A 19,840-nucleotide genomic window follows, 5' to 3' on the forward strand; every position below is an offset into this window, starting at 1 on the left:
TTGAGGCAGCCCCCATCAGCCTCTTGGCTTCAGACTCACTGGGCAAGAGTCAGGCCCAGCTTTCACGTACCCTAAACTCCTGGGACATAAGTCAGACCTCCCCAGAACTCTCCTGCACCAGTCTGGAGCGGATCTAAGAGTGTTTGCAGCTCAGCCCACAGGCAGCTGGGAGTGAGGTTCCCACCTCCTCTCTACCTCAGACAACCTCAGTCCCTCTGAGTGGTCTTCCGGGCAGCTCTGGAACCGTGGGAGCACCCCCTCCTTTCCCAGCAGGCTGGGGGACCAGGCTGGCACCTCTGCCTTTATCACTTGGTGGTTGCTGGACCAGGCTGGCCCCTTTCTCTTGGAAATCACTGTATCAAAGTAGCTAGCACTGCACGTGGTACGTACCATTCAGTGCTCTCAGATGAAACTCAGAGATCGCAAGAGGGCTGTGTGCCAGGAAGTGGGGATCCCACAGGAGGAACAGATGTGTGTGGGGAGAGGAGTTTCTGAGAGTGGGCAGGAAGGAACATCACTCACACCAGGAAAGAAGAGATAAGGGCTAACAAAGGTGGGCTTGGAGGGGGCACAAGTGCCCCATGCAGCATCCTTGCGGTAGAGCCATCGCTATGTTTATGTTGGTTATGTTCACCTAACCTTGTTTCCTTTGCTCCTAGACACACAGCTTAACTCATATCACTGTTTCCCTCATGGTTAGGTGGGGACTAGTGATCAAATTCTGGCCAAAAAGGTGTGACTGGGTGAGGCATGGAGCTTTCTGGTCTAGCTAATAAAACCCTTCAGTGTTCAAGTGTCTATTCTAACTTTTGTTCTGTGGTTGAAAATGGCAGCGACAAATGATGGAAGGATCTTGGGTCCCTGAACGTCTAAGCAAAGCTGAGCATCCTTATCCCGTAGCCCCACCTGGGGCTGCCAGACAATGGCACGTGAAAAAAAAAAAAAAACAAAAAAACTGATGAAAGAGTGTTAGTCACCGAGACAGTTTTTTGTGGTGGTGGTGGTGATAGTGGCTTTCTTTCTTACTTTTTTTTAAAACTACAATTAGCCCTTGATGGCTAATCAATTCTGTTATCCAACTATTTATAAATTACTTCATAAGAGGCCAGCATTGGTAAGTTTTACTTAGTGGACAAGACCAAAACCAGTGCAATCTTTACCAAGGGCGATTTGGTAATAGCCAATCAACAGCCTTCCTAACATTTATATTCTTTGACGCAGTAACTCAGCTTCTGGTCAGGAAATAATCAGAAATATCCATACAAGAATGCCTACTAGGTGTTTACAAGACTGCCTATTGCAGCATTGTTTCATTTGCATTTAAAAGGAGACAATCTAAATGCCTAACAAAAGTGAGCCAGTTAAATAAAGGATAATAAAGTCTCATGACAAAAGACGGTCACGTAATTCATATTTTTAAGAGTATTTTATCACATAGAGAAATGATCTGGATACATGTAATGTTACTTAACAGAAACATAACAATAGTATCACATGTGTCATAAACAATAGATTAAAATTGTAAGGACAATCTACATACACATGGAAATAAAAATAAGATTTCTTTTTTTTTTTAAATAAGATTTCATTCGGTAGTGAAATACACAAACTGTTATCAGAAAATATCTCCAAATATTAGGATTTTAGGTGGTGTGTGTATTCTTTTATTTCTTTGTGTGTTTTTTAGGTTGCCTGCTTTAAACACGGGTTGCTTTTATAACTTGAAAAAAAGGTTTCTGATATATAAAAGCCCTAATTAAGCTTTAACTTATTCCTGATAATTTTTTATTTAGGATAAGGAGATATTTATAGGTATTTTTTTTTAAGTCAGAGGAATTAGAGAAAAATCTTCCCCATCTTTTTTTGTGCCAATGCTGAGCCGATTTGCAAGTGTTACTTTATGCTGAGGCCAAAGTGCAACAGAGCCAGGTCTTGCTAGTTTCAGGTGCCCAGGTTGGTGTTGGGGGCGCTGTTCTGATGGAAGTGAGGCATCATCGTCTAAGGTGGAGTTTTCAGCCGTGACTGCACAAAAGAATCCCCCAGACTCTGACTTACTGAGCTGGGGCGGGGCACTGGCATCTGGGCATTTTCACAGGGTCACCACGTTGTTCTAGTGCACAGCAGGGTTCAAAGCCGCTGATCCAGTAGCACGAGCCTGGAATGCGAGCTAGAGGACTAAGCCTGGAATGCGGGCTAGAGGACCTGGCCTGTTTCTTTGGTAATCGCTTGTGTTTTCCTGGGCCAGTCGGTCAATCTTTCACATTCTAATTTCCTCCTCTGTAAGACGGAACCTTTATATTGGTCTGACCTGCCTCCCAGGGGTATTTGATACATTTCCGAAAGGACTACATGTGTGTGACCGCTAACACCAGCTGGGGCCGCTTTGCGTTTTCGTATGTTTGCTGCTAAGCCTTGTCTCCTTGATGCTGGCTCTTGGATCACGATGGGAGCGTCCCGCCAGGCACTGCAAAGATGGAGCCACAGAGTGATTTCTGGGGTCCTGGACTGAGCTCTGAACCCAGTCCCAAACCTCAGGGAGGTCTGCAGGGTCCTTCCTGTATGAAGGACCCAGGAAATCAATCCTTGGCCCTGGCTCTGACATAGACTTGCCGTGTGACTAGGAAAAGCAAGGCAATTCCCTCTGTCTCGGTTTCTACATCCGGAAAATACATTAACATTTATTTCAAAGATTGATTGAAACAGGAGGATAATGTGGAATAAAACCAGGAATAATAATAATAACAACATCGGGTAGATTAGTGGAGCATTGGTTTTATATCTGATGCTAAGTGATTTCATACATTATTTCATGTGTATTTCCCCCATTTTATATATGGGGAAACTGAGTCTCAGTGAGATTAGCAATTCCTCCAAAGCCACATCTTAAATAGTGGCAAAGCGGAGATGCGAACTTCGGCTGTCCAGCAGCGGAGCTGAGCCGTCAGCCTTTCTTCTATCCTGTCTTCTCACTGCAGTATCTGCTGTGGTGATCATTTATTTGGAGGTTTAACAAGAGTAGCATTTGAAATGGGAAATTGTGGAATTATAATTTAAGAGAATTGTAAAAATCTGCATAAGATGTCAGAGTATTTGTGTGTGTGTGTGTGTGTGTTTGCCTGTGGGGTGTAGTGGGCAGAGTGTAGGGTTGGAGTTAGCTGGATCTCAGCTTACATTCCAATCTTGTACTTGCTGGTAATAACTTGGGACTAGTTACTTATCTGTGCTCTCAGGGATGTTTCCTTATCCTTAAGACAGGAAATAACAATGCCTTGATAAAACTGTAGAGATGTGAGGCATTGTTTGAAATAGGAAGAACTAACGCATATTGTACTTCCTGTGTGCCAGGTACTGTTCTAAAACCCTATCCCTGCATTAAGTCATTTGATCCTGATAAAAACCCTACGAGGTAGGCAATTCTGTAATGTCTGATATAGGAAAGTGAGGCCCAGAGAAGTTAACCAACTTGCCCAAGGTCACACAGCCAATAAGTGTGTGTGTTGGGGGAGTGCTTTTAACCACAAAGCTGTTATCAACTTTAAAAAAAATGCACAACATGAGAGCTGCGAGTTGAGTTTCATTGGGGGCAAAATGAGGACTATAGTTTGGGAGAAAGCTTCTCAGCTCTGAGGAACTGCTCCAAAGAGAGGAGGGGAGGTATATATATATATATATATATATGATTTTAGTAAAGGCGGGGATACATGCAGTCAAGCACACATTTTGGCAGAAGGTTGCTGCTAGTCACGAGGAGCAGATGTCTGTTAATGATTTTAGTGCTTTTCTAGACACGAGAAAATGCAAGAATTTGGGCTCATAAAACCTTCTGAAAGTATCTAACTATGTGAAGGTCTGTTCTGCCAGTTTTCCCAGAGCACAGAGGGCCTCATTCCTGATCTCTGCCCCGAGCTCCTTTCAGGGTGTGTTAAAGTCAGTGACTGCAGCGAAAGGCTCGTGACTTCATTCTCGTAGAGGCAGATGGTGAGTGACGATTTTCAGCTGGCACCGTGACCTGCCTTACACAGGCTCGCATGCTGAAAATGCCTAGCAAAGCTTAGCTATCATTGCTACACACGGCAGTGATTTTCAGGCTACTGTGGTAGATGAGCAGGACACTTTTTGTCGAAAATAAACTTTTGGAAATCTATATATAAATACAGTGAAGACGGAGCGGCTTTACTTGAAGTAAGGATGAAGCCTCCTCCCCCGCCCCCACCTCACATAGAGCAGCCCCAAGGTACTTCTGGGGAGGCTGGGGTTCTGAAGCATCCAGCCTGAAAATCACCAATCCTAGCTTTTGCGTTCTTTGTGTCTGCGCCTCTACCCCTGTCTCTTGGTCCTGCTGTTCCCCAAGCCCAGAAAATCAAAAGCCAGAAAACCAGAGACCAGAATATTTTCCCAGGGCTCCTCTCAAGCTCCTGCTTTTGTCCCACGCCCTCAGTGGCCGTGGCCATGCCCAACCTGCTGGGACATAATGGGAAGCTGCCAGGAGGGCTGGATGCGAGACTCACCAGTTTTATCCGAGTTGCAGAGGATGGTTTCCTTCTCCGCTCTCAAGCCAGGGCTGGGGCCGTGCTTCATCCACATGGTGATGGTGAACTGGTCCGTCAGGTTCTTGGGCACAACCCCGTCCGGGATCTTGGCGCCCTGCCTGCCGTCAAATTTGAAGATCATCTCGCTGCTGTCCACCAGCAGTCCTGCAGTCCAGTTGGTGGCTGCGCTGGGGGACGGCAAGAGGTCGATGATGCCAGATGAGGCTCCTGTGGGGGATGCGGACAGAAAGAACAAAGGGTCATTCCTCCAGGGTGGCTGTCCTCACCTGTCTTCTGCTCCTGGGTCACAATGAACTGCTAGGTGTACTTAACGCAGAACTAGGTGCTCAACCCTGAGCTCGGTGACTTGAGAAAAAGAGGATTAAATACCATCATTGCCCAAGTTGCTTATGATCGGCCTGGGGAGGCATCAGTAACTTATAGACAAGAGAGCTGCATGGGGCAGGACAGTACAATTAACTACGGTGCAAGAAAAAAGTGCTGGAGGGATTTAGAGAAATGAGATTACCCTGGAGGCTTTGATAAGCGGGCCAGGGTTTGATTTGGATCAATGGATTCATTCATGTGCTCATCCATCCATTAACCTGTCAGCCATTTTCTGAGCACCGGCCAGGTGCCAAGACCCCTGCTGGGCACCGGTGAGGTAAAGATGAATCAGTGCAGTCCCTGACCTGGGGGAGCTCAGACCCAACAAACTGACAGACAGCGGGGATGCACTGTGATCAGGGCTGTGGTTGGGGAAAGTTCTAGGTCCGGATCCCAGGAGAAGGAGTGTGAGTCACTTTGCACTCACCACACTTTTTTCAAACCATCTGTTTAGGCCAAAGTGTACAGTGGTTGAGAACATGGGTTCTGAAGTCAGCAGAACTTGAATTTGATGCCTGGAGGCAGCCTGACTTGCTGGCCTTGTGACTGTGTGACTGTGACCAGTGACTTCACCTTTCCGACTCCTCAGCCCCTTCTCTGCTGTCTACCTCCCCCAGTTTTGTGGGGCCCGAGTGAGAGACCGCACCAGCGCTTGCCACACGGTGAACGGGGCTCACTCCGTGTTCCCCATAACTTTGTCACCATTACTACAGTTGTTATTTTTCCTGCTACCACGGTGATTCCAGGCTAAGATGTGAGCACTTTTACCTGAAGCAGTGGGAGTGTCATAGGCAGATCTATGCCTTGGGGGAGTCACACCAACAGCTTTGTGGAAAGTGGGGCTGTGGTGAACAGGAGCAGCTGGCCCAGGAGACAGGACAGCCCAGCTGGGAGGGTCTTTGGGCCACATGCACTGAAGTTCTGGTGCTACCAGCGGAGTTCTCCACATCCTTAGGGAGTCTAAGTTCTCCACATCCTCTACAGGGCTCGGCTGCTCAAGGGAGGAGAATGGCTAGGGGCTTCCTGATGCCAGGGAATAAGAACCAGGGAGTCCAAGGTGTGCCCGGTGCCGCGGGCCAAGTGTGTGGGGGCTCCCTCCTGGCAGTGCCCTGACCAGGCGGCCGTAAGTGGGTTTAATGGACAGCGGTGTGTGAATTACCTGCCATTGGTCAGGGATTGCTGGCCTTCTGAATTCTGTATATCAGAGCCTCAGCTCACCGAGAGACTACGATCCAAAGTCACCCACCACAAACATCTCCTACAGTTTAAACGACCCTTAAAAATCCCTTAAGAAGGTGCCATATTGGAAACCAATGTACGTCTTTGAAAATGTTTCCAGATTTCCCTCTAGCCTTGGTACAAATGCCCATTGGTTTGCAGTTGGAGGTTGGCTGTGTGATAAATATATATCCTTAGAACCAGATGCTCTGCTTAGCACTGTGAGAGGCTCGCCCTGGGAGAGGCCTCCAGGAACTGCAGTGTCTGAGAGGGTGGGAGACTCTGGTCTCTTAGATCGTGGTCACCCTGCAGCCTATGCTTATCCAGGGGAAGTGTGGGCAGTGCTGACTGCATTATTTACATGCATTTTTCTCGGGGTTTTTCCTGGTAGCATGCCTGACACATAGAAGGCACTTCAGTAATGTTTATAACTGCCTTTCCTTCTACCCAGTGTCTCCATGAGATGCTTCTGGCCACCTACCCAGTGCTCACATGGGCCTAACCATCCAGCCTCTAGTCCATGCCCTGCACCTCTCATCAATATTTACTTGTTCTCATCCGATGCTCCTGGAGCTTTATTTGATAACCGTTTTACTTATCTGATAAGCTAATTCACACTAATGGTTTAATTACTAACAAAGCCTGAAGAGTAATCACCCTCCAGAGGCATTTGAAAGAATCTATCAAGGTGGTAGCAGGTAGAGATCTGAGGGTGGTTTGGGAGTGGGAGATACATGGTCTTTGGAATAAGTTCATCTTCCCAGAATCCCCGAGAACAATGTGGCCTGGGAACAGCTTCTTTGACCCATAAGTGAATTGCCTCTGACACCGGGGTTTGTCCAGCATGACAACAGCCAGTGATTAGGGCACACACAAAGTGTGTGTCTGTTCCTGAAATTTCAGGTGGCCAGAGAGATGCAACTGAGCACACAGGACTCCTGACTTCTAGCTCAAGCTAATGCTGCCAACACGCTCCAGCAGAGCCCAGTACATAGGTGACTGGCGGCTGCTGAGGCCAGCTTCGCCACCACACAGAGCAGACAGGCCCGCACACGGCAGAATCAGGGCAGCCTTGACAGGCTCAGAACTTCACCCCTTGAGGGTCCTTTTTGACTATGGACCTTGCTGTTGTTAAGGAGCAAATGTTCTTATAGAATTCACACTGCAATTAACACCTCAGACTAGTGAAGGAGCTGATTGAAAATTTCCTTCAAAACAAGCCTGGATGGAGGGAGAGAGGCAAGTACCAGTGGGAGGTGATGGAGAGAAGACATAAGGAGGTTAGGAGGCAAAAATGGTTACATTTCATTCAAGGCCATCCTTGGTCAGGGTTATTTGATGCACACATATTTATGGAGCTTTATTTTTCAGCGTAACAGACCATTATTATTATTTTCCTTGGAACATTTTATTGGGCACTGAGTGAGTGCCAGACCCGAATTAAGTACTTCAATGTTTTTTCTTAGTTACTTATGTGTGGTGAATACTATTATGATTCCAATTTACAGATAAGAAACCTGAGGCTCAGTGAACCCAGAATCACAACCAGCCAGTGAGTAGATCCGTCATCAGGACTTGCGAGCTTCAAAGCCCACAACGCCCACTGCACCACCTCAATCAACCTGGAGGGAGATCTTGCAACCTCCTGCACATTTTGCAAATATGGAGACTGAGGGTCAGATAGGGGAGACTTGACCAAGGTCACATAGCCACAAACCAGCTAGAGGCAAGCGCTGCTCTCAGACACCCAGTAGTGTTCTTTCTACCACACAGTAGAGTGTGCTGCCCAGCCCAGCCCAGTTCCCAGGACCCCGCCTCCCTGTACAGCTGGCTCTCCACAGAGAGGTATGTTGAAGACAGCATGTGCCCTGGCAAGGCCATCGATGTGAAGTTCCCATGTCTTCCCTGGTGAGGGGAGCGGCATGCCACCCTGCCCAGCCTACAGATGTTGCCTCCCGGAAAGCATCACGCTACATTTAACCAGATGGTGCAGACATCCCCAGACTTAACAGATTGTATTTCATTTTTTGGTGCACTTAAATAAACTGAGAGAGATTTACTTTCTCCCCAAGTTCTCTCTTCTCCCCAAGGGATGCCGTGGAAAACAGTGGGTAAACAGGATGCATAATTCGCAAAGATGATGAGGCATCGTCTGTACATCACAGCGTATCTCAGACATCCTTTGGAATCCTCGTGAAGGTCCCTGGGACCCACCAGGCTGTTGGGAGTTCACACTGGTCTGGAGCACGGCAGCTGCGGCTGGAGTGGAGGGGGCTCAGAACCAAAGGTGAGGTCTGATTGAGGTCCCTGAGCCCTATCAGGATGGGGAAACCTCTGTGAACCAGCAAGTAGATAAAGACAGAGGTGAATGAGGCAGATTTCAGAACACACTGGGGTGGGAGAGCCCCCATGGAGCCTTGGGGCAGTGGCCACTGCCTGGACTTCTTAATTGCAGGGTTTGCATTCTGCTCTGGATGGCCCTGGTGAGGGCAAAGAGTCCTGAGCACTTCACGGGGGTCCTTGGCAATGGTGACAGACAGGGAGCCTCAGTTGTGCCTCCTCATAGTCCACTGTGGGGCATGGGAAGGGAGGGGGAGAAGGGGAGGGTCTCCGGGGAGAGGAACCATGGTCTTCAAGGACACAAGCCTCATTCTGTAGCATATTCTTACGATTAGCAATAGCAACTCCACATTATTTCATTAAATGTTTCTGTAATGTCTAAGCCACACCAGGCACTGTGGTGAGAATGCAGCAGTGAACTAGACAGAAATGAGACCTGGCTGAAAATCTCTTATTTTTGGTGGGTGGAACAGTTCACTGATAGAGAGTCTCAGGGGAAGCCAGGGACAAAGGAAGCCTCTTGACAAAGGCCATACTTGAACCACATGACGATAGGAAGCACTCTGTTTTCAGCATGCCTCTCTGACCCACTGATTGTACTAGGCCATGTGACTTGCTCTGACCAGTGAAATGTGAGTGCAAGTGACCTGTGTCATCTTAGGGCAGAAGATTTATGAGCCAGTCCATGGTTCACTACGGGTCTTTTCTTTTCTTTTAAACACTTTTTTTTATTGAGTTATAGTCATTTCACAATGTTGTGCACCATGGGTCTTTTCCATCTGTCATGAGATCAATAACATTCTAGATAGAGGCTGTTCTGTCAGCCTGGATTACAGCGGAAAACCAATGGAACAGAGCCGCATTCAACCCAAGAAGGAATGGTAGGAATGATAAATAAACCTTTGTTATTTTAAGCCAAGAGATTTTGGGGTCATTTGTTACTGCAGCATAACTTGCCTTATCCTGACTCATAATCCATGTAAGTGATTGACATCAGCAGCTAAAATTCCCATTTCTCTATCTGCATGTGGAGGACTTTCTGATGTCCTTTAAGGAGCTCACACTCTGCTGATCCTACCAACAGACTATCATTCCATTTCTGGGATCCTAGACAAGAGGGACTCCTCCAAGGGCTTGGCACGTCCAGGTGAAGCAAGCTGGGCTTTGGCTGAGGGTGCTCAGCCAAGCTCTTGGGGCAGGGCAATGGATACCCAGTTGCTGACCAGTCAGGGCAAGCCCACCGCAGGCAGACAGCTTCTCCCTAGAACAGGAGGGCATGCTGTGTGGTAACTGCTTAACTGGCCTCAAAGAAATCAGCATATCCAGGGAGAAGCCCACTGCTCACTGTCATCATCCATGGGTCGGGGTGGGCAGCCCTTGCTGATGTATAAGCAGTGATTTAATCGGATTCCCAACAGGTGTGCACTGCTTTTCTTAAAGTCAGAGGCCCATTTCAGCTCTTGGAGAATGGATGGGGGACAGACTATGACTGAGGGACTGATACTGGTTCCCCCAGAAACTCCAGCAATTTAGGAGCATCTTGGAGGAACTGCTGGTGGCTTCCTGTAGTTGAGGAATATATACCGAGGGTATAAAAGCCTTTGACTGGGATTCTCAGTGAGGAAGAGCTCTGTTAGGCTCCACAGTGTAGGAGAAAACCACAGACTTCACTTTTTTTTTAAAAAAGATATTTGTCTTCCCCAGGAGACTGAATTGTTAAGTGGTCTTATTAACTTCTAGATACCCTAAAGAGTTAGAGTATTTGGATACGTTGAATGAATAAACCCACGAATGAATGAATGAATGAATGAATCCTCTACGAAAACCTCCTGGCCTCACAAGTGTATAAATCCCGAGAATGAATTACTGTCTGGCAACCTGAACTGGTCTAACAGATCAAGCCCTTGATTTAACAGCATGCTAATGCTCTGGCCTTTCCTTCAACAAGACATGTCCTTGGAGTTCTTGACTCCACATATAAAGCATCTGATCCAGGCATCATATGGGAGGGGCCAGCCAGCTGCTAGGAGCCTGTGAGCCCTGGGAGGGCAGCCCTGGCCTTGGGGCTCTGAAGGACATGTATGTCACAAACTGTTTTGCTATTTATTGTAATATGCAGTGACTCAAGGGCATCGAAGCAGGCTTTTTCTTGGGCTGTGGTTAACGTCAAATTTAATTTGGCCAAGAGGTCTCATCGGGGCTCCATTGTGCATTTCATACTCAAGGCTGTTCTGTGACACTTCACTTCGGGAAGGCCTAGGACTGAGATGGCTGAGCCCTTCATCTTGAATCTCTGAATCCAGAGGAAGTGGTCAGTAGCTTTTCAACTGCCCCGGGAGGCCTGGCTTCATGTAAAGCAAGGGCAGAGGGGCACCACGTTAGGCTAAGCCTGATCCTACAAGCTGAAAGGGACCCGGGTTCAGGGCCCTGCATCGTCTTTGTTTCAAGGTGGAATGACAGTGTCTCAGCGTACAAACCTCAGGCAGCGATATGCCCGGTGTCCAGCACTTCACTGGAAACAGAGAAGCTATTTCTGGTGCTGCTGCACCTGCCAGGTATTTCCCGACAGTAGGCTTTGCCGGGCTATTGTCTGACACCCCCTTACACAGGATTCCGTCACTGCTCTTCCTGGAGCGATGTTGCAAGAGGAGGAAGCAAGCACGCAGTGAGAGGACATCCACAAGGCGCCTCTGGGAGACACCTTTGCCTGGGTCACTGCACAACTGCAGTGTCACAGAAGAGACACCACAAAGGCACCAGAAAGCATCCCAAGACTGCTCCAACCGGTGAGCACAGAAGGAAGGAGAATATTGATTGATGGGAAGGGTTTGGACCAGTGCAGGAGAGAGAGATTCTATTGGGAAGGAAACACGAAACAAAGGCTTAGGGATGAGAATGAGCTGGGGGCGAGGATGATCTGGAGTACCCTGGCCAAGGAGAGGCAGCGCAGCGGGAAGAAATGGGCTGTAAGGAGGGATCAGCGGGATGGCGGTGGGTCCCCAGGAGGGTGGAGACTCGGGCTAGAACTGGGTGCCCACTTCGGGATGTTCCCCAGGTACCTGTCATCATTGTCCCCTAGATCTTCTCCTGCCCTGAATTTCTAGTTGTGGTTGGTGGCACTCTCGTCCAGTTAGATGCTCACCTTACAGTCTCCTAAGATTCCTTCTTTTTCACTGCTGACAGCTAATCAATTACTGCCTCTTGCTGATTTTGCCTTCTAAATCTGTCTTAAATTCATCCCTACTGCCACTCCCCTGGTTCAGAAATCATTATCTCTTGCTTAGACTATGGCAATAACATCCTAATTGGTCTCCCCGTTTCCATCCAAAGTCAATAAAGATTTGTAGAATGAAAAATGCATGAATGCTGCGGCTTCAAGTGTCATGGCAGTTCCCGAGCTGGGTAACTGCACCAGCAACTTGCCGACCATCCACTGCAAACACACAGAAGCTCAGAAGCTTGGGCAGAACCTAAGGGGCCCCGCAGGAGTCAGGAATTACAACCCAGACTCCGCTTTCCTTCGAAGCGATCCAGCCTGCGGTTCCCTCCTGGTCTGGAGAGAGCACAGAGCCTGACGAGCCGCCTTGTCCAGAAGCCGACTCCAGCACCGGATGTACGTGTCTCACTCGTTTGCTTCTGCCCTTTCTTCCTGAACTTTCCCTCAGTGGATTCAAGATTCAGACTCCTAATATGGAGACAGAAGTGGTCCTGCCTGTCAGCCTCACTCGGACAGAGTTCCCAGAAGTGGGGCGGGCGGGTGCCTCTGCTGCGAAGGTGACCAGAAAGATGCTCAGACTTCTCTTAACAAAGAGTCACTCCCAGCACTTGATAAGCTCACCTCTCGAGGGGAAGCCGCCTTCCTGACTGAATTAACCTGCCTTCCTGCCAGGCGAGGCTGGTAACCCAGAAGGGATGAGCTTTGTTAGCAACCAGATGCAATTTTGCTCCAAAGTTTCTTCCCTCAGAAAATCCTTCTCGCTCCCCATTTCTCCTTGTCTCTTCCCAGCAATATTTGAAATCAAATCACAAGGGTGCGCCCTTGGGCCCATCTGTCTTTAACAAGCTGATTCCATCATCCCCTTCCAACCTGGAGGAGTTTCAGAAATGACTGTAGCCCATGGTTGCGTGAGGTTGAGCTGATTTATAATTCAGGTGCACAGGGAACGAAATGGGATATTCATTCAAAGTAAGATATTGTCTGAGATGGCTTCTCAGCACGCGGAGTGGAGGAGAGGACCAGAGGCGATTTTCTCAAGACTGCGGGCCCCTGATACCCATTTTCGCAAGAGCCATTTGGAATATAGAGGTTGTGATGCCTTCCCCGATCTATGGCAACATTCTGGAGAAGCCTGCGTCCCCACAGGCCCTCCTGGCCAGCCTGGTGACATGATAAATGGGACACGGTGATACCCAAGCAGGGTGTACGTCACATTCAGTTCTAAAATTGTCACTTGGTCCTTTGGGTAGGAGTAGTGTGGGTGAAGGTGTGTGTGTGCGTGTGCGTGCGTGCATGCGTGTGTGTGTGTGTGTGATGCTAGATGGTGTGCTCAGGAACCTCCTTTTCCTTTTGTGGAGATGGAGTGACCCCCAAGTACAAGCCTGGTCTGAAAGTAAGCCCTTTCCTAGCTCCTCACAGCTCGGCTAGAGAGCCAGGGCGAGTGCCTGAGTATCCATGGACAGAACAGGGAAGAAATGAAGTGTGTGCAGGTGAGGGGGAAGGAGGCCCATCAGCTCATCCGCAGTCTGGTTTACCACGCCCGTGGGCCGTCCCCACTGTGCCGGGTGCCTTAGTCCACAGCTGACTTGGGAGGTTTACGTTCTAGCTCCAGAGGCCTGGTCCGGCAGCGTCCCAGATCTGAGCTAAATAGCCCTTCCTCCCCCTAGACCTGCCTTACCATCTGGCTCTGTCGCTTTCTCTGTGTGACCTTGGACAAGTCCTTCTTCCTCTCTGTACCTCAAAATTTTCCATCTTTAGAACTGGATGGAGGCACCCTTCTTAGCGTGGATGGAGGGGATGAAACAGGGTGCACGTGGAGTCTGGCAGGGTGCAGGCAGGGTGTAGGCAAAAGCTAAGCTTTCCTGGGTTGCACCCTCCACCAGCCAGTCTCCCGGTTCCAGCCTGCTCCTTTCTTGGGGCGCCATCTCACAGCCAGTGGACAGCCAGCTCTCTGCCCCCTACGTAAACCCTTCACTTACCCACCTTGCCCTCACCCCCAGCTCTTCTCTGACATGGGCAGCCAGGCGTGTGACCTGAGTGTCCCACGGAGCCCCCAGCTTGGTTTAATGCTTCGCTGTTGGCTGTCTTATATTTCTTGGTCATTTCTGAACAAGGGTCCGGCCCTTCCACGGGTACTAAGTAGTCTGCACGTCCGGCAGCTGGCCCTGTGGGGAGGAGACCCACCTCTCCCCGCATGGCTGATGCTACCCTGGGCAGGCACCTTTCTATAAACCAGCGCAAGGGAAGGGAGCCCATGCCAGGTGCTCCTCAACACAAGGCGTCACAGATCGCTACTTTACTGATGAGGAGTAAGGGCTTTGTGATGTCCCTTGCCCACAGCCATACGGCTGGTAAATGGAGTCTGATCGGGAGTGTCTGATGCCAAGTGCTGCGCCCTCTGACCTTTTACCCATAACGAGTAATTTAACACTCATCCAGGAGTTACACAGACCAGTGCAGGGGGGAGAGGCTGATTCTTCCATAATGTAAGAAGATATGCTTTGTGTATATTATTTAAAAGCAATTCATTGAGAGAAATTCCAGCAGGAAAAAAACCTACCACATAATTTCTGAAGGGATTTCTCCGAGTAGGTCTCCCGGTCACAGCCCTTCCCGATGTAGTTGGTCTGCAGCTCAGTGGTGATCTGGATGGAGGACACGGCCCCGTCGCATGTCTCCAGGTGGATGTCAGGAAACAGGGGGACGCTCCCCGAGCCCGGCTGGTACTCAATCCTCTTGGTCCAGTCTGAGCGAACAAGGAAAGGATGACGGTAGGTCAGGCGCAGCCGGTCCCGCGGTCATACTTGTTTTGGACACGTGAATTTGTTCCAACACAATGGGTACGTGAGGGAACAGTTTGAGGGTAATGGGAACTTCTCATTTGTTTAGGCAAGGTTTTCTCCTTGGGAAATATCATGTGAATGCAGAAACCTGCACCCAGCTGAGCTGAGCCAGGTAGGAATGTATAAAACCACCACATGTTCAGACCAAACATCTATCAGCAACAGGTTCACCGTGTGTGATGAGCCACCTGCCCCCCACAGCCACCTGCAGTTATCACATTCCGTCCCATTCAGAAAATCCCCTTAGTAACCCATAATGAGAAAGAATATGAAAAGGAATATATATATATGACGGCTGTGCACCAGAAATTGATGTGACATTGGAAACAGACTGTCCTTCAACAAAAAACAAACAAATAAATATTGACATTAAAAAAAAAGAAAGAAAAGAAAAAGAGAGCCCTCATCACGATAATTGCGCCTGTTGCAATCCTGTTCACTTCTGAAAGCAAACCTCCGGTCTCTTCACGGTCAAGTGCTGCATTTATGGTAGCACTTACGTATCTCTTAACCATTTAACCCGTGTAAAACTGCGCCAGTGTTTCCTCACTCTCTCTCTCTCCCTCACGCGTCATTGATGATGCTTTTGAGGGTTGAGCCCCTCGCCTCATTTTCCCCATTTTGTCCAGCAAGGTGAGTTTTAGGAACACATACATCTTGTCACAAAACAAAAGAGGACACGGTAGTTCAGGATTACATGAGGCCACGAGGTGAGGTGCAAGGATTCTTTCCCAAACATGAAGGACTGTGACCTACTTAAGTAAGGTTGGTGGTCTTATCCCTGCTTTTTAGCGGAAAAATAATTTAGAGATGATAAGACGTTGGAGATGAATAAAAGCACAATCGAAATGGCACCACACAAAACGGAGCAACCAACAAAAATGAACACTGAGATCGTGTATGCGTGAATTTATTGAAACAACAACAGCAGAGGTTGAAAGTCAGAGCGCGTCAAGGCAACGGCGTGGTGACTGGTAACGGTGCTGGCTGGCAAGAACGAATGCCTGAGAGGTCCGTGCCACCCCGAGCCATCGGTTTGAATCACCAAGGAACATGAGCTGTGGGTACTATTAGTTTATGACTCTCGAACGTGTGTCACATAGAACATTGCTAGATGGAATCCTTTTGCTGAAGGAGAAATGAAAAGCTGTGGAACTGCCTGTCCTCACCTATGAGAAACTCAGGAAGTCCCGCATTTATGGTCAGTCTGCAGCCACCAGGGGGCTCCCCACAGATGCCCTGTGGGCCACTGGCCATCACCTTGAACAAACCAGTGGAGCGGAGGGGCTGGGCTTAGGGACTGCCAGATGGCTTCGTTCAGTGAGCAACCATTTGTTTGGGGTTTCTGTGTACTAGGCGCTCCTTGGAGCATCACACAGGGCAGTAGAGGAGTCAGGAACGGTCCCTGCCTTGTGCAGCCCAAGCCGTCCTATCAGAAAAGATAAGTACCCTGAAGGGAAGAGCGGTGACTGAGAGGGACTCTTTAGATGGAGACAGCTTCTGTCTGAGCTGAGGCCTGAGCATCACGGATGATGCCCGTGGGGAGACTCAGAGAGGCTTATTCACGTGATTCAGCAACGATCTTGGCCTGACTCTGTCAGGGCTGAAAGTTCAGGTCAGTGAAGGTCTCCACACCTCTCATATCTCATCAGCCAAGTAGGGACCACAGTGCTAACCTTTCAGTGTTGGGATGAGGACTGATCAGGTGCAACAATGTGGGTCTGGCAGCAGTAGGGCTCCCATCGAAGTTGTTCCTTCCCCAGAGAGGAAGGGGGATGGCCAGTCCACAGAGGGCAACATCCCCCTGCACTGTGACCCTGCCATGCTGCAGATAACCACGTCACCTGGGTTTAGTTCTGAACCCCGATGTTAACCAGCCTCCCTTTAAGGGGTGTCTCAGAGCATGCCGTGAACAAAGATTGCACACCATGTTGTGAAGTTCATCACCAGGGAACTTGCCAGGGGAGGATGTTTAGGTGACAGTGGCTGCAAGTGAATACACTCAATTACATGTTCATCCTCAGAGCTCCCAGGATCTGTGTCTGGAATGGTCCATCACCTCCTGGAGGATGAGATCATGGAACTGCTATGGCCCATGCTCCAGAGGCCCCAAGTTCAATCTAAAGGACACATCACTGGAGGACAGGAGGGCTTTTTGTCAGGTGTACCTGAAAGTCACAGTGCTGTAAGCAGCTGTCCACACATGACTAGTCTTGTTGTGCCCAAGTTACAAAATGTTTCATGTCACCATGCACCTGATCATGCCATTTCTTCTGTATGGAGTTCCTTTTCTATCCCTTTCTGTCTGTCACCTCCTCCATGCAGCCTTCCAGGATTTCTCCAGTCTGGGTAGAAACCCTCTTCTGTGCCCTCACAGCATCCTTGACATTAGACTACAGCCTTAGACTCCAAGCTTAAAGTTACTCTGAATCTCCATCATTCTGCACAATGCCTGGCACAGAGGAGATGCTCACTAGATAGTGGTAAAAAGTGTGAATGAATCCTACAAGATATCATCTTGGAATTAATTATTCATTTGTGTGCCTGCTTAGCCCTCTAACTCGGAACTCTTTAAAGGCGAGGATTGTGTTTATTTTTGATCCCTCCACCCTGGATCTGAGCAAAGCAAATCTTTGCCAGGTGGGCCTGGGGAGTCCCAGAGACCTAACTTTGATTATGGCCATGACAGCCCTTCTTGAGTCACAGACAGAGCCCGTAGCCTCTTTGCAGCTTCTCTGGTACTGCCCCTCTCTGCCCCTACCCTCAGTCCTGCAGAACCATCCATCCCAAGAGCAGCCCACCACATGTTTGGTTCTCTTTGTTCTCAGCAAGGCAATTGGTACAGAATTGATGATAGAGGAATCTCTTCCCAATAACAAGACATGGTAGCAAGGAGGAGGCCTTTTTCCTTCCCCTCCTCACTCCTCTCTCTCTGAAGCCTCTTTTTCTTTAGAGATGCAGACCAAAAAAAAAAAAAAAAAAAAAGCAGAGAAGATGGTTTTACTTGGGGGGGGGGGTGCTTGGTGCCCTCCACCACCAGTTCTTGAGTCTGTCCTTCTGTTGGCGGGTAAGAAGTCTCCCACAGCACCTCCTTCTAGAAGCCTCCTCTGTTGGAGAAACCCAAGACGTCCTTGGTTAGATTCCCTTCATTCTGTGGAGCCTGCGGGCATCTCTTTCTCATCCAGCTATTTTAGAGGTTATCATTGACCTCCAGTCAGTGAGAAGAAATTCCACCTCAAGTCCCTTTTAGAAGGAGTGTAAATAAAGAATCAAACAAGTAGCGGAGGGAAAGCCCGTGGAGGTACAGCACTAGCAGAGTTTTCATTCCTTTCGCCACCTCTGGTTGTGGGGGCAAGGCCCTCTCCGGGGAGTAATTAGGCACAAAAGAGTTTTAAGAACATCACACCTGCCAGTTGCTTCAGTCACCTCATGAGGCTTATTGTTGATGGTTTGTGAAGAGCAGGCAAAATTGCAACCATAGAGTAAAAGAAATCAATGACACTTTCAGAGTGTAGCATCCTTGAGAGAGTGAGAGGCTCACACACACATCTTTCATTTTCCAAGAAGGAGCTGGCATGGGGATTTAAAGAGCAAACTGCAAGTCGTCCAATTCAGTTTTTGCCACAGGAAATACGTATTCCTCTTCATTTCCTTGAGGGTTGGATGGCTCAAAGAGCCTCAGCTTTCTCTTCTGTAAAGGTCGTATCTACCACCCAGAGTCGGATGGATTAAATGCCCAGTCTTTTCAGCCCCAAACACAAGGGACATGTTCAATAGATAGGTTATTATAAATTATCATCTATTCAATACCATTTATTACAAGAAATAGGAGGATGTGCAATTATTAAGCATCTACAAGGTGCTAAAAACTTTTATACCTGTTCCTTCATTGAATCCTCCCAGCGACCCAGTGGGGGGTTACTATGTGAGTGGGTGTTACTATCTTAATTGTGCAGATGAGAAAACCATGGCTGAGAGCTGGTGTGACTTGCCCAAGGCCACCCGGCCCTTTTACAATAGCTCCTCCATGATTCTGAGGCTTTGCCAGAACTGAGAATGGTGATTTTCACAGATTCATTTGTGAGCATGCAATTTACACAGGCACAGAAAAAATAAACAGATGATAATCTCTGATGTTGACAAAGGATCAAGGAGTGCTGTCAGTTTCATCACTGCTTGACCTCGAGGGCTGGTCATGGGGGCCGAGGTGTTGTTCTGACACTGAAGACTGGGAAGACCTGGACTTGAATCTGCTCTCCCCCAGATGTGGGTCACGTGACCTTTGCAAAGCAGTTGTCATCTCCGGGCCTCCACTGCCTCACCTGTAGCTTTGAGACAGTTACGCCTCCTCACGGGCTTGTCGTGAGCATTTAAGGGGAAGGGCCCAACACAATCACCTTCCCGCTGAAGCCTCATGGTAGAAATATCTTACTTCTTGTTTCACAAGCTTTCTAAATTTCTCTGAACTGCCCTGCTTGGAAACGAAATCTTTTCAATTTATAATGGGTCTAGGATTAATTTAAGAATTGTGTTTCAATTTCTTTTTAAAAGAAGAGAAAAAAAGTCAACTGCCTGTTGTTTTAATAATCAGGCTCAGTGACCCCCACACATATTTCTGAAAAGACTAACCCAGGAATGCCTTCAGGAATCAAATTCCTTCTCCGTGGATTGGGGATTTAGAAACATGATGATTGTATTATAACTCTTGCTGAATTTGGGAAACATATATTTTCTTATCAGGAGACTATTAGCCACTTGGAATGCTTTTATTAGACGCCTGGAGGTGGAAAAAAGCTAATCTGAGACTTCCAGACAGCTCAGGTTTGAGGGCTCTTCTAATCCAAGACACTCAGTTCCGTTGTTCCAACTCTGCTCTCAGAAGTGATGCAGGGGGATGAAAGAGAAAGATACAGGTGTGTCAGAGCACTCTTCCTTCCTTAAACTGTGCATGTTCAGGGGCTTCCGGTGCTTCCTGGTCTCAGCTTTTAGCAGCTGAAGAAGCATCAGTTTCTCTAAGAAATCGCTGGATTCATATGAGATGAATGACTGGATGTGGGGATACTGGGAGTGGGAGGGCTAGAAGGAGGTCCCCCTGATCAGGGAGTGTTCAGGCAGCTGACATTCTAACCTATCTTTGCAGGCATCCACCACCTGATATCTTTTAACCACCTGGACTTTCTCCTAGAGATGGGCGACTTTGATTTGGGTACCAAAGGACTTCTTTTCCTACCAGGAGAAGTTAGGGAGGTACCTATGCTTAACGGGGAGCATCTTTATCTCCACTGATCATCCAGGGCATCTGAGTT

At 48.4% G+C, this 19,840-nt stretch overlaps 1 protein-coding gene across 3 annotated transcripts in view; it reads right to left on the reverse strand.

Annotated features, from left to right (window-relative positions):
• The window catches only part of CLSTN2 (calsyntenin 2), a 592,872-nt gene that overhangs the window by 93,560 nt on the left and 479,472 nt on the right, over window positions 1–19,840 (reverse strand). For all 3 annotated transcript variants that reach the window (XM_074370543.1, XM_074370548.1, XM_010952311.3), the window contains exons 6-7: window positions 14,252–14,437; window positions 4,509–4,757 (exon numbers count right to left, since the gene is read on the reverse strand). In XM_074370543.1, coding sequence (XP_074226644.1) covers window positions 4,509–4,757; window positions 14,252–14,437 — 435 coding nt within the window. The remainder of the gene's footprint in view (window positions 1–4,508; window positions 4,758–14,251; window positions 14,438–19,840) is intronic.

This window comes from Camelus bactrianus, chromosome 1, assembly GCF_048773025.1.
Source record: "Camelus bactrianus isolate YW-2024 breed Bactrian camel chromosome 1, ASM4877302v1, whole genome shotgun sequence".
Classification (NCBI taxonomy): Eukaryota; Metazoa; Chordata; class Mammalia; order Artiodactyla; family Camelidae; genus Camelus; species Camelus bactrianus.